The sequence below is a fragment of the Merops nubicus genome, unplaced genomic scaffold (assembly GCF_000691845.1).
Source record: "Merops nubicus isolate BGI_N331 unplaced genomic scaffold, ASM69184v1 scaffold23222, whole genome shotgun sequence".
Lineage (NCBI taxonomy): Eukaryota > Metazoa > Chordata > Aves > Coraciiformes > Meropidae > Merops > Merops nubicus.
This window is the reverse complement of record NW_008592083.1, coordinates 35,764-51,139: the sequence shown is the minus strand read 5'-3', so window position 1 is coordinate 51,139 and position 15,376 is coordinate 35,764. Positions and strand designations below refer to the sequence as shown.

The 15,376-nt window shown below is 41.3% G+C and overlaps 1 protein-coding gene across 1 annotated transcript in view; it reads right to left on the bottom strand.

Moving 5' to 3' along the window:
* Window positions 1-6,194: 6,194 nt before the first annotated feature.
* Window positions 6,195-15,376, bottom strand: part of FOXK2 (forkhead box K2) — a 14,321-nt gene continuing 5,139 nt past the window's right edge. Inside the window, exons 5-9 of the mRNA XM_008935054.1 lie at window positions 12,260-12,453; window positions 11,264-11,439; window positions 10,019-10,315; window positions 9,564-9,773; window positions 6,195-6,425 (exon numbers count right to left, since the gene is read on the bottom strand). Of these exons, the coding sequence (XP_008933302.1) occupies window positions 6,229-6,425; window positions 9,564-9,773; window positions 10,019-10,315; window positions 11,264-11,439; window positions 12,260-12,453 (1,074 nt within the window). The 3' untranslated portion in view covers window positions 6,195-6,228. The remainder of the gene's footprint in view (window positions 6,426-9,563; window positions 9,774-10,018; window positions 10,316-11,263; window positions 11,440-12,259; window positions 12,454-15,376) is intronic.

Sequence of the window (15,376 nt, the reverse complement as noted above, 5' to 3'; positions counted from 1 at the left end):
CAAAATTGTGACATGGCAACTAACAGTTTCTGCTGAACTAAGGCACAGGATACTAAACTAGAAACTGCGATAGCCACAAGCTCTCCGTGCACAGCACTAATGCCTGGGGGGAGGGAAGTCTTGCTCTTTGGAAGCTTAAATTTCACAGATGCTTCAGATCTGACTTGCCAGTTCACTCTTAACATTGTCTAGCTCTAAACTCTCTAGATCTGAAAAGTTTCTTTTAGTGTCACGTAACATACTAAGGACTAACTATGCGGATTTTGATGTTGAGGTTGCATGTTGCTTTTATGTGTATTTAATCACAGAAATTGTTTTGCACACTTATTTGTAATATGTTATTTCTTTTAAATAAAAGTGACTAATTTTGCTGTATTCAGTGATGATCACAGGCAAAGTTCCTACTGCTGTAGGTTTTGGGGAATAAATACCTAACTCAGTCAACAGTGGTGGCTGTTAAAGGACAGAAGCTGAACTGTGCTGCCCAGCAGACAGGAAGCATGTGAATTACTGCCTGGGACATGTACATTGGTATTTATCCAAAAACAAGTCCAACTTCAGTGCAAACCAGTTCCTGCTCGGCACTGTTCACCACACCATTCACCCAGCTGCTCTTGGAAGCTTCTTACCTTGCAATGGTAGTAGAATGAACAACTGAATGTTGCCATCTCCCCTGAGCAGGCCATGGTTAGGAGCCCTCCTCCCAGGGCAATGCCAATCCTCTCCGGTGCAGCTGTAAGCTCTTTATGATCCCCTCAGCTGCATTCACTTCAAATAGCAAGGAAACTACTTGAACTAAAACATTAAGTCATGGAAGGTTTTACATTTCTTAATCTGCTGAGGCACCATCCCCCTGCCCTCCCATTAAAGTTCTCCTGTAGTTGACCAGAGGGACTATGAGCATGATTATTGGTTCATTAAAACGCTGCCGAACTTGTAAAACTTCCCCAAAACATCTGTTCTAGTGCTACAGGAAGAATGCAAATAACAGTAACTGCAGCCATGGATAACCGTGCTGCACCAATGATGGAATCCCTTAGTACACACCTAAAGGTGTTTAATCACAAAGTCCCCCTTCTTGTACAACTTGCAGCTCCCCACCTTAACCTCTTTAGGCTATTTTAGAAGGACAGCAGATCAGGTAGAAGAAAGTGTCTTCCCGCCTGGTGTTTGTTCCAGTTCCCTGCCAGTACTTCATCACATCCCTTTCTGCTCTGCTGCATTTTGCAGGTAACTTGCATCAAAACTTGCATTAAGCAGGATAAACACATCTCTACAATCAAATGGAACAGTGCTTTAGTCAGTTTTTGGGGAAAAAAAAAATAGTACTCTAAGTACTGGTGAACCCACGTTGACACATTTTTGGCATCAGCACACTCGCTGCACTGTCCAGTGTTAACAGCCAGGGTCTGGGCCGTGCAGGGACCCAGCTGTCCTGGGCAGGACAGGGAGGAATCTCTTCCCCAGAGGGGCTCATGCGTCAGGAAGGCAGGTTCTGAAAGACCAGGATAAGCAAGCAGTCACCTTTCCAGCACAGCCCTTCTCTACAGGAGGCTGCAGAGCCACGGGGGCCAGGCGAGCTGTCAGCAGTCTCGTTTATATGACGAAGGAGGATTAAACAGTTTTTTAAATGTCAAGTTGTTGGCTTCAGATGAGCCTGGAGCATTTATTGCTTTCAGTACAGCTGGCTGAACTCCTGGCTAGACACACAAGGCTTTGGGAGCCAGCCCTGCCCAGCAGAGCACTGCCGCCTGCAGGGGCACAGGCCAGTGGTGCAGACTGGGGTCATCTGTCCAAAAAGGGCAGAATTCACACAGCAAGTCCAAAATGTGACTGTTCCTAAAAACCAATGTACTTCCACCAGCATCAGCTATTTAAATATACGGATTGCCAATTTATTTCATATTTATAAATAACCCAGCTCCTCCTCTCCCCATTGTGCTGTCTCTTTCTGCAGCACCTGTCACTGATCAAAATCCTGAAAGGAAACCTGTACGATGAGCCAGTGCGGTAGATCCAACAGTACTTCCAGGTGTTCGCCAGCAGCAGCCACAGAATACGAGTATTTCTTGCAGAACCTTTAGGTATTCACATTAAAATAGTAGAAAATGCAAGATTAATCAGTGAAGTCAAGAGAACACGAGGCACAAGACTCGTTCTCTATGTAGGCCAGAGGGGCTGTGGCAGATGCTGCTGACCTAAATACAAGTGCTACAGCACAACGTGTGCTTCAGGAGGACAGCCCTGGAGTGACACGCTGCTGCAGCCACCTCTTTCCCCTCAGGCCATTTCATTGCCCCTGCTTTAGGGCTTTCTCTTCCTCCTCCTCCTTGCCCAAAGGTTGCGCTCGTTTAAAGAAGCCACTGACGGTTTGTTCTGGTCCATAAGAGATCCTGTGGCATTTCACACAATAGTCCATTCTCTTTGTTAAAAGAGTAAGTTATGCTCTTTCAGCTTCAAACACTCCAGCCCTTTACAGGAGTTTTGTGGCCCTCCTTTGATTTCTCCCCAACAATTCTTGAAAGTATTGACATGAAAACCTGACCCAGCATTCTAGTAGGTTTTTCTGGTACTTCAGACAAAAGCATTTCCACAGCTCTGATGAGAAACAAAAAAAATGTAACTAATGCATAAAAGGAGGATCAGAAACCAAACCAACATCAATTAACATTATTCCAGAAAGTGTACATCTCATTGAACTTATTTTAAAATAAAACAATCTATCCGTTGCCATGGCAGTCTGCAGTACATCAATACATCTGTAGCCAATGTGGGTTTTTTTTAAGTCAAGTCACTGAACTAATGTAAACCCCTGGCCGTGTACCTGAAATCAGCCCCAAATGCTAACACAACTTCTAGAAGAATCAGATTCTTTGATATAAAAAATGATTCAAAGTCTGGCTTGATTAACAGCTGGGAAAGAAAACAAGCAGAAGCAGCAATGGGAGCACAACTTGTTTTCATCTGCCCGTCCACAGATAAGATCAGACAGAGCAGTGCTCTTGGTTAGAATATTAAGCTGTATAGTTAGGACACGTGTATAGAAAGTGGTCAGTCAGGTTAGCAGAAAGCTGCTTTCAATTTAGTGTAAATGAGATAAGAGATCTATCTAGAGATATTTTTAGAGAAATACCTGTCTCACACATACACATAAAATCACAACTGTATGAAATCACATGCTATATAAAATCACAACTTATGCTGTATTACTGACTAACAACTCAAAATTTACCTTTTGGGAGAAATCAAATGAAGCTACAAAACCTAGCTCTAAACACAGGCTGTTTAACTTCAAGATTCCACTTTTGGATTTGCGTGTTATAAACGCTGACGTTTTAAAATGAACCCGCACTGCCCCAGCCACAGAGGCAGAGGCAAACCCCCTGCTCCCCCCCGTATGGCAGTCCGTACTGTAAAGCGGTTTAGGCAGCAGCTTCTGCAGGTGTCTCTGAGGCCTGGCACAGTACAGACATGTACCTAAATGGGCACAATTAAAACCAGCCTAATGACGGCGACCGCTGTGGTAAATACAGGGTGATGTGGGCAAGGGGGAGGCAGCAGCAGCAGCTGAGGACCAAGAAGAACTGGTGGGATCTCGTGCAAGGAGGACGCAGCACGCTGGCAGCGGAGGCCAGCGCTTCACCAGAAGCAAACGCACACCCAGGTCTTCCACCTGTTGCAACGGCCAGTCTTTTCCAAAGTCATTTTAAAGATTACACAAGAGCTGACTCTTACCGGGAAGAGCACTGAACAGGCAGCTTGGAAGGAGCACAGAAGCAAGTAAACCCATGCATTGTCAAACACAAAAGGTAACTGGAAAGGGCACGCCAATTTGCAGAGAGGTCAAACCTCTATGCAAAGGCACCGCCTGAAGAGATCTGTCATTTACAAAAGAAAACCACTGTGACCGTGGGAGTCCAGGATGTCCGACGGCCGCGGGAGCGGCAGCACCACGCCCATCTCATCTGGCCTCTGCTGCCTCACACAGAAACCAGCACGGGCTTCGCTGCCGTTTCGTGTAAGCCCCAGGAGTCCACGTCACCCAAAAGCTCTGGAGATCATCCCATGTGAGCGTCCTCAGCAGCTCACCCCGGCTCGCTCCGTCCCAGGGCACTGCCCACGGGCACCGCACCGATCACCCCAAAGATACGTCAGTATTTCAGACACACTTGCTGAGTAATTTCAACTTGGTGGATTTGCTGAATAAAATTTAATTTTATTTAAAAAATCTTATACACTATTATTCACCTAGCCCTAGTTGTGAACAGATTCTCACTTCTGAAAATAAACCACATTCTAGTCAATTCATTCAACACCAAATTAAATTACTAGTACTGGATCTGTTTTTTCTTAAAAAAAGTATGTTAAAACTTTACTTTTTTTAATCTTTAAAACCTCTAAATAAAATGTTGCAGTTTTACAGAAACGTTTCTTTTCAGCTTATGCTTTTTTTTTTTTAAATGCCTGTTATAAATTCAGCTTGTGTAGAGTTTTTTTTTTTCATAGTTTTTTAATATGTATTATCTGCAGAGACATCGTAACAGTTCCATTTTGTGGATGAACACAAAACTTGTACAGATTTCTCATATTTGGTCTTTAGGTAAATAGTTCCCAAAAGCTGCCTAAATAAACCACTCCAAACTGTTCAGTCCATCATGAAAATACAGTTTTTTTTCCTTTCGTAGTGGGAAAGGAAATATAAATAATGCATCATTATTACAGAAAATCACAAAGATCAGATTCAAATTAAGCCAGCTATCTAGCTTTCACTCACCTTACTGCATGAGGAAATAAGACATTATGTGAATTAAAGACTGAACAGCAGCCTTACGTTTCAATTTAATTTTGAAATGTAAAGTGGAATCTATTACCATGGTTAAAGTGAGAAATTACCAATACATTTTAAAATGTTCAACTGCAGAACACACACTTAAAAAAAAAAATTATATTATTATTATTATTATATGGTAGCCACTGTTAGAAACCCACAACAGCTACTCTCAACGGAGACCCCAAAAGGTCAGTGTATGACATGAAGTGTTATGGAGAAACTGGTCAGATTAATTTCTACTGATGGGTGCTTAAGCTTAAAAATATCGAATATACCTCTGACAGATAATTTTACTCTTTTTAAAAGGACTTGTGATAAAGAATTTCATCTTTCTAAATGAAGAACAGTCTGTTATCTTAAACATACACAATATTAAGCGAGACTCTCGTTTTACTTTAGACTGGAAAAATATGCCAGGGACAGTCAAAGTCAACACAAAGTAACAAACAGCAAAAGGTAGCAGAAAGAGAAACAGGTAAGTGCAGCTCTGGTCAAATTCATAGCAGTTCTTTACGTCAGTTAACGGCTCATTTACATCGTAATTTCTAATCAGTTACATGCAAGCCCAAAGAAGCATTTGATCACTACACATGGTAATAAAATTTGATTAAATTTATCAGGCAACTGCTAAAATATGAAAATTTGCAGATGTAATAAAGTAGCTTTATCTGAACTTTAACAGGACAGACAAAAGTAAATCATTCCATTGGTTAAAAAAACCCTACATTCAGTTTTTTACCAAACAAAATTTCACATGAAAAGTATTGTGTGATTCCAAAGTTTCCGGAGTAGAAATGGAGTGATTTGAAATGTCAAAGACCCCATTATTTTGCAAAGAAATGAAAATACACCTCAAAAATTTCTAATTCCACATGTGAACAACAAAATACTGCATATCTACCAACAACTGCATCGGGTAGGTCATTATGAAAGGCTAGCTGCCAAGATGGAGGAAATGGCTCCTTGCCTCTGTTCCCTTTGAGGAATATACAATCGTTTGAAACCAGTTCACACTAAGCGCTTATCATGCTGCCGTAACACTGAGATACTCAGTCCTTAAAATAATCTGATAAAGATTTTTTTAAAGCTGCAGCCCTCCCCAACACTGGATTTCTCAGCGTACACAGTTCGGTAGGGGCAGGGAGGAGCGGGGGTCACAGCCTCTGGAACAAGATGGTTTGCAGTTTGACTTTAAATTACCAAGTTTTAAGGCCACCTGTGTTGGGTTTTTTATTTTTCAGTGCTGAAAGTTGAAGTCTGATCACAGGGCCCCTTTCCCCACTGCGTGAGAACATGTTCCAACATTTTAGGTGTTATATTTAAGTGTCTCCTTTTGGCACCATGGAGTTTTTTTTTTTTTAAAAAAAAAAAAAAAAAAGAAAACACCTCTAAAGTTTCTAGTTCTGGCTGCCTTTATCACTCACTGCCACAGATGGGGTGTCCACGTTAACAGCTATCACTATGCTCTCTCCATCTTCTGTTTTGATACGCTTGAGTTCCTGCTGTTCTGACTGGTCTCCGTTCTGGCGCTTTGTCGGGAGAGATGCCGACGCGGACGCGTGGGTTGCTAACATATGCAAAGGACTTGCAGCAGCTGTAAAAGGAGAAGAAAAACTTCAGTACCTTAAGCCTTGTCCAAACAGACCATCCTGAAAGCAAACTCAAGTTTTCATTAAAATGATGGATCCTTTATTGGTACTACGTGAGGTATTAGCAATCTCGGCCGAGAGTCGGGGCCAACTGTTTAATCTTTGCACAGACCTGAAGGACATTTTCCACAGTCACTCAACATTCATGCAGATTTGGACAAAGATGGCAGAGCAGGGAAGTGTCTCCAGTTTGTCAGTGGGGAGCCGAGGCCAGAGGAGTATTAAATGATTGAAAGCAAATCTGCACCATAATTTGTGACAGAACTGGGAAGCTAATTTAGAACAACCTTTCAGTAGGTTCTGGCCCTGTCTACAGATCCCTGCAGCATGTGTTACTTGGCTTGGAAGGAGAGCACCACCACAGCCACCAGTTCTTCAGGGAAAGCCAGCAACATGCACAGCCACGAGACACACACACCACTGAAGCAGCAATTCCTCTTCAACAGATAATGAGGAATTTACCCGCTACGTAAGGAAAATGTAGCACAGCCACAAGTTGTAGTTACAGCGTAGTTTCTTAACAGTAGAATTAGGATCATTTCTAATTCTAAACAAATGCATTTGATTAGATTCAAGTGCACAATTGAATTAGATTGACAGAAATGTATATAGTCCAGACAGCCTAGATGAGATTTTCATCTTTCTCATTCCCTGGAAGAGGCAGTACAAGTCACTGTTAATTGTGAGTACAACCCCTCAACCCTTCAGAGACATCCAGAGGGACCTTCCATCTACCTGTTGGTAGCAGTCTCTTTCTCAGTATTGAACCTATCTTGATTAAAGCAACTATTCAAATGTCTTTGCAAATAATGCAAAACAGTAATTATATATATACAGTAATTACATATTTACTTGTTTGTTGCATTTCATAAGAATTTATCTAAACATTATTAAACCATCTGCTGTTTTACACACAGGAACCACTGCTTTCCTGACGTTGTGACAGTATTCCCTTCCAGTGGAGCTTAAATGCCAAGTCCATATGGAATTCTTACTTGCTAAACTTGTTCTTAGTAAGATGTCCTAGAGAACACCTGGACTATCACCTCAACATGTAACTGAGCTGTTCTGGACTCAGTATTTATTGGTAGAACAAATACTTCAGAAATTATTTACCTGATCCAAAAAGCTTCACTGCAACTGTAAAATAACTTGTTCCTCTATCTCAACAGCCACTCAGCTTCTATTAGAAAAGCTGTTCTTTGTACAATTTCTGAATAGATGCCATAGAGAGAGATACTTTTGAATAATATATCTTACTGCAAGTTTACTATTGCTCAAGTAAAATCAAGAAGTTTACCCCTCCTTTTCAAACACATGTTAAGACTATTATTGCATTATTCCCTCTGGCTCTGTTTAGTAGAAAGTGACTTGCTGGTTGCAGACACAACTGATATGTGGAAGTATGAAAAACACAGAACAATGATGTTTGAAATCTACACTGAAAATCAAAATAAAAAACATCTAGTTACGTAATTTTATTCTGCAATAAGAGACATGGTTTTATTTCAGACTTCACAGCTTTCAGTCAGACTGACAGGTAGTATAAAGCACTGCCAAACTGTTTTGCTGAGAGTAAGATCTGAAAGCACCTTCTTTCTACCAACAGAAAGCATTAGAACAGACGCTGCTCTGGATTTCTTGGCTTTCAGACTGCACACATCTTCTTTCCCCAAAGAGAACCACAGACACATAGAAACATGTACATACAGATGTCTGTGTATGACCAGACGTGGGCACGTGTACACACGTGAACACCGACGTATTTGCAGACACAGAAATAAACCTTTATTTCTGTAGGCCTAGTTCCCCCTTCAGCTGTTTTGCTTGAGAATTACCTGGATTCTTGCTGGTTTAGGAGTTACTGTAACAGAGAGACCAGGACCTGGAATACACCTCACTTGCTGTTCAAAGTGTGAACATCTCACGAGGTATTTAAGCCCAGGAATCTCAGAGTGAATGCTCCCATTGCTGTGAGTACAGCTCTAACGCAGGGGGTGAAATGGCGAGAGGCCCCACAACTCCACTCCTCCCTTCAGCTACATTTCTTAACCAGGCCAAGCAGCCAGTAGGCTTCCCTACCAAGACGAAGTTGTCAACATCAGCGGAGTTTTCACAATCCAGGAGAATACAAGAAGAATTCTTTTTTAACTTTTCATAACTTTTCAGTGTATTTGTCATTACTCTCAGTTCAATTCATGCATCCTTTATGACAAAAGACATGCATAGCAAGTCTGACAGCGACTGCTTTTGCTTTACTGGAGCTGGACCTGAACTGGATGGAGACAAAACACTGACCTCTAAATGTCAGCGATGGAAGAAGAGTAAAGAGGAAACAAAGCAGATAACTGGCTCCATTAGAAATATTTCAAAGCAGAAATGCAAGTAGTAAATTGATATAAGACAGCTTAAAGCTGTTTCTGTGAACATATTTTATCACCAAAAAGCTCCTCCAGTATCAGATAACATCTCAAAGTGAAACTGTTAGAACAGCACAACAAACCTGCACCACAAACCAAAACTGAATGTTCTGTGACCAAGCATCAATATGTGAAAATCATGAAAAAGTACTGCTGCCTATTGAGACTACTGACCCTGTGAGGGGAAAGATGGTATTCACCCAAGAATGTCAGAATCTTACAGAATTTTGGTCATTTTTAGTACAGGTTCAATAAAAGCAGAATAAAAAGTAACAGTTCAAAAAGCCAACCCACAAGCAAGTTCTGTCTCGTTTTCCTGTTGGTTGTTTCTTGATAAATCATCTGAGGAGCAGTTACCATTTTAATGGCACTGTTTTACAGGAACTTCTTTTAAAACTTGTTTGTATCCTGGCTTTAATGAGGAGGGAGGACGGGTTGTCACCACTAAGCATAAAGAGAATAAAGAGATGTTCAGGTAATTACCAGTGAAGAGAAACACCGGCTCTTGCCAACAGGGAGGGAACAATCCCTTATGAGGGCATCATTGAAATTTTTGGTAGAGCTTATTTCTCAGCCTACAGCTTATAACCACAGAAGAGGTGAGAACCCCAACACGCGGCAGCGGCCACGCTGAGGGGACACAGCAGCCCAGCCAATACGTACCCGCGTTGCCCTGCCCCTGTATGGCAGTGCTGATGGGGACTATGTGCGTTCCGTTCTGCGTTACAGTTTTTATTGGTAGCTGGTGTTGACCTAGAGGTGCCTGTTGCACGATAGTGACTGTCTGTAGGGGTGTGGTCTGAGATGTCTGAATGATACGACTAGCAGCTCCTATTGTAGCATGACTAATAGCAGGTATAGGCTCCACTTTAACTGAAAAACAGAAGACAAAGCATTGTGATAAACAAGAAAGTGTTAAAGAACCATTTGTTTTGACCCAATCAACCCTCAGTGAAAAAGTATACCCATTTATTATAATATCCTGGAGATGCTGGAGTTTATGATGCAAAATCTTTAGTTTTAGCCAAACAGTTCAAGTGTTCATCTGGAAGTAAACTTCAAATAATGATCCTTCTGTATAAAGGGTCAGCAAAACAACCAACCTCACAGGTTCTCACCTTTTACTTCCTTGTGGTCTCCATTCTCTTGAGGTTCTACCTTGGGCTGGGTTACCATCGCAGCTTGCGTGACTACTGCCTGTCCAGCTACAGTGTAAGTGTTTGCTGGTGCTAATCCAGTCACATTTGTGACAGACACAGCTGGTATCTGGTGGACAACATGAACTGTCTGAACTACAGGCTGCTGGGATGTCGATGTTGTCACGGGAGTTGCAACAGTGTAGGTGACAGGTTTCATAGTTTGTGATAGCTGCCGTTGTACAGTAATTAAAACTGGTTGGCTAGATAGAGGTGATCCTACCAAAAAGAGATAAAAATTAGGATGCCAAATTTAGTTATTTCTTTTCCACCAGCCCTCCTTTTAAACTTAAAAAAGCCTCAGAGGATTAATAACCTCCTTCACTAATGCCAAAACGATCCACAAGATAACAGCAGACAATGAAGATTATGACAGCTGGCTATTCCAAGCCCCACACTCAAGGTAGGTGCTGCATTAGCTCAGTAACACCCATACACCATTTGGGCGAAAGCCCCAACCTCTCCCCAAATGCAATTACGTCAAATACTCATTTAGTAAAACTCCTTTCCACAGACAGGAACATGTATGTGCTGCAGGTGCTGTGTGGGGCATGTCTGCACCAGTACCCTAGGCTGGGGTCTCTGCTTCAGACCATGTTTGTCTTCATCACAGAATGGTCATTGGTCCTTCTGTAGGACCAGAACATCACTGAGAAAATGGATGGCAAAGGTAATTAAACCAATACAGCCTTATGCCATTGTGCCCTACACTCTCTTTCTTCCTTTTGTTAAATAGGAAATTTCTTACCATGCAAATTTATTCTCTCTCTCTTTATCAATTCTTTTTATCCCCACCTTTCAAAGGTTGATGTGAGCACAGAGGCACTCAAGACACTTGTGCTTATTTCTGTAACCGATGTAAACTAAAGTTTTGATGGTTTTATTTTCTTATACCAGAGAGAATACATTTTGAAAGCAAGTGACAGTACAGAAGCACCATCCCTGCTTATATGGAAGTGATCAGGGGTGCTGGAACAGCACACAGGTAACAGTCCGTATGGATGCAGACACAATGTCCCTGGCACCTTTACGTGTTTATCACAGAATGTTAAGAGGTTAAATATTTACCTTTTGCTTTTTTCTGGTGTACCTGTGAAGTGTTGGTAGTATTTACGTATTAGCTCCCACCCACCTCCAAGCCCCCAGCGCTCACTCCAGGACTCCTACCTGGGGCACTCTGTGCAAATCGCGCTTCTTGTATTACCGCGAGTTTTGGCTGGACAGCACTAGGCTCAGGTTCCATCGGGACTGGAGATCCTTCCCTGGACAGGCTCTCGGGGGTCTGGACTCCACTGGAGTGCGCGGACAACACTCCAGAGTGATTAGGAGAAGCTGGGGCACTTCTGTATTTAAAAATGAAAGCAGGAGCTGATGTGTTTTACCTTCTGAACTGGAAGTCAGCGACCTTCCTCTACAGAGACCCTAGCACCCAGTGCCCACAGGAGGGCACCTCGGCCTTCTGGCCAGGGCAGTTACAACACAAAGCAGTTCTGAGGATCTTTTACAAAGCTTCTGTTCAACTGGCACAGAATTTAAAAGCAAACTTCAGTTATAATTAATGGAGAAGAAGTGGCTGGATGCCTTCTAAGGAGACTCTAAACCATCTGCGAAACATGACTGTTTCTTCTGTTGGAGAAGAATGGTAGCAAACCTCAGTCTACTGGGCAAGTAATAAAAGATCTGTACCAGCAGAAAGGCCACAACTTTACAATGGGAATAGTTTAAACCCACCTATTTCTCCATCTTAAATTCTGCTTGGACATGTTCAAACTAAATACATACTTGTCATCTCCAAGTTCAATAAAATGGTAGCTGGTATTTAATAACTTCCTCTGTAAACAGTTTTAAAATGCAGTAGCTGGCAGTTAGAAATTAAAATTATAATTCTGTAAAAAAAAAAAAAAAGGTACAGCAAGGTTTGCTTACATTAACAACCTGACAGTTAGTTATGTAAACTGAGTCATTTCTTTAACACTAAAAACAAGCAATAAAACCAAGCCTAGTGTATGGGGCAGCCTCTTAGTAAATCATAGAGAATTCACATACCGAGTCTGGATGAAATGAAATTACTAAACTTGTGACTGTATCCAAAGCTATCAAGTCTGTACCAGCCTGAAGATTAAACAACAGCCATAGTCTTTTTGTTCATCTGTTTTTCCTTACCTAGAAGAGAGTGGTCCCAGAGGGGTTCTAAAGCAAGGTACTCCCCTAGGCCGCCTTTTCCTAAAAGCCTGCTCTATTAATTTGCTTTCAGAGGCAGGGTCTATCCTCCAGAATGAGCCTTTGCCTGGTTCTTCCTGGGAACGTGGTACTTTGATGAAATAACGATTCAGAGAGAGATTGTGACGTATTGAATTCTATGGAACATAAAAAAATATGTAGAATTCATATAACTTTCCAAGTTAGAACGTTGCCTACTGCAGCAGTTTGTACTATAGGAGACTCGGGATTCAGCTCTTTAATTCCTTAATTCAACAGAAATTGTAGCACTACAAAGGCAGTGCCATAAACCTGAAACAAATCTTGCATTTTTAAAATCTTTCCCAACAATTAAAAAACCAGTATGCTAACGCAGCAGCAATGACAGGAATCCCATTTAATTCTCTAATGAGAAACATGGTGATTGCAACAAACCATTACAACGCTACAAATACTTGTGCATAATGCAGTGTGGGGAAAAAGAAAAAAAAAAAAAAAAAAAAGAAAAATTATCAGTCTTCATACACCACCCTTCCCCAGGTGTCAAAGAAAATGTCGGTTCGTTCTGGGAAGGCCAGTAAAATACAGCACATACTGGTTCTGATCTCATGTGATAATCCTGTTACTGTTCCACAACTCAGAAAGAAAAGGTTAAAGTACACAAGTTCCAAATGCAGCTAGGTTGTCAGGAGCTCACCCACAGTCCGGCCTGTCTCAACAAAGGAGACAAGGATTTAGCGTGTCTAGAAAAACAACAAATGGCAGCACGTCCTAAAACAGCCCTTCAGCAAGACCTTCGTTACTGCACCCTAGTTTGTACATCACTTCATCCTCACTTTGCTAAAAAACACACAACTCTTCTGTCAGAGGGATGCAGAAAACTGCCAGCTCCCTAAAGTGGTTGTATCTATGCTTGCCTTTATACACATTTTTTAGATTTTATTTCTAAGATAGAGAAACCCCAAATCTCTCTAAATATTATCACTGAACAAGATGAAAATAACAGTAAGCACACATACTGAAATACTAGGAGGGGGGACAGGAGGAAAATGGAGAAGCAGTTTTACATTAACAAAAGCTCTTCAAAATCTGCAAAATCACAATGCAAATCTTGCTCAAATGTCTTGAGTTCATGACCCTGATGGCAAGTTCGGAAAACTTAAAGCAATGATAACCATGTATGGTTTCTTAAACACAAACTGATGAAATCAGAAATGTTTTTCCCTGCCAAAAATTGAAACAGGACTAGAAAGCCAAGAACATGTTTATAAATTGTATTTATTTCTCCATATGCTAGAATAATAAAGTAGATCTAAAAGTACCTGCTAAAATAAGTTCACAAAGAAGAGTCTTCAAGTGCTCAGCAAAATGAGACCTTGATATAATAAGGAATATACATATCTCAGTACTATTTATTAAGGTATAGGATTTGGATACTATACACATATAAGTACTCTATGTTTTGAATAATATGCACAAATATAGCCTCAAATATTATTTAAAACATCTATCATAAGTCACACTAACTGTAATGGATAAAAGCTAGTGGAGCTATTCATGCCTGAAGAGACACTTGTTAGTGATGCAGCAGTGCACCAATTCGACTGGTGACTGAACAGCATCTGATCCTCAGCCTTTCAAAATGTTTTCATGTTTGCATAGATGCTAATGAAACTAATAGAATATGCTATGTCTGCTGTGTCTGACACCTTGGTTTTGTGAAGTACTATCCATCTAAAAACACAGGCTGTTCTGAGGCAGAATTCTTTAACCATGCATTACAATGTACATGTGTTTGGGTCCGTGACGCTTCCACGAAGAGGCATTATACACACAGATATTTCAGGTGTTTCAGAAGAGAAGGCAAAAAGCACACACCAATATCTTACAAACAGAACCTCCATGCTAAATCAGACCTGTCAGTATGACTACAGCCAGGATTCTGCATTGCCTACATGTGGAAGGGAAACAAAAGAGACTTCCCAAGTCACGACAACAGAGAAGTCTTTCGCTAGCCAAGCCATTAGGCAATAGCTAGGAACAGTTGCATTTCCCACTAAGCCAGGAATTCCTCTAAGAGTGATTCAACTTTCATATAGCCTCTATGACAAATTAATATGTGATTAGTATTTTTAAAACCATTCCTGTACCGAGGAGGCATGTATTCTTCAGCCTTCTACTCATACAGCAAGTTGAGTATTAACAGTTCCTTGCTACTCCCTTCCCCCAATCTCTCCAAATATTACTTCCCTCAAAATAACTTCAGAGCATGCCTCTGTTTCAGATCAGGACCGTAGGAAGCAGCCACACAGTGAAACTGATATTCCATGACTGCCAGCAGAGCCTGAACGTTACACGGGCAAACCGGCCAGTCCTGCTAATTGTGCTCTTCTGTCCTTTGCTGAAAATAAAAACAGCAGCAAAGGCACTGAACCCTTATGTGTATCTGGAAAGACTATGCCAGGCTGATTCATACTGGGTTAGTCATCCTGGCAAATGCTGAGCTTGGTCTCTTTAAAAAATGAAAAGAAAGCAGAAACTAATTCTACAGAATTGAAGTGTCTGGTGTAACTCAGTACAGAAAGGATTAAGTTCACAAACACACTGTTGCAGCAAAAAAAAAAAGGGGCACGTGACAGTGCAAGGTGACGGCAGGTAACACGCTTGTGCCTTCACTGGACTGCATGGTCAAGATCACTGTTTGCAAATAAACCTGAACTTGGCACACTCAGTATCTTAATTTTACCTCAAGGTGACAATATGGATATTTAAAGAGTCGTAACTTACAGAACACAACTACAGCCCTAGACAGTGTTTGTGTGTGTATCTAAACCCACAGTGCCAATGGCACTTCTCTTCCCCAAAAGTCTGTATGTATCCCTCCTAGAGGTTTAGGGAATACCACTCCATGAATGAAGCAATGTCTGAAATACAGATTACTGCAAACTGCCTACTTTGTTGGAGGAAAAAGACAACACATTGATCTGACAAGTTTTATTTATGAAGGGCTGTCAGGGTCACCAACTGACTTCTTATGACCATCTACAGCTGCCAGTATTGCTCACAACTACCAAAAAAAAA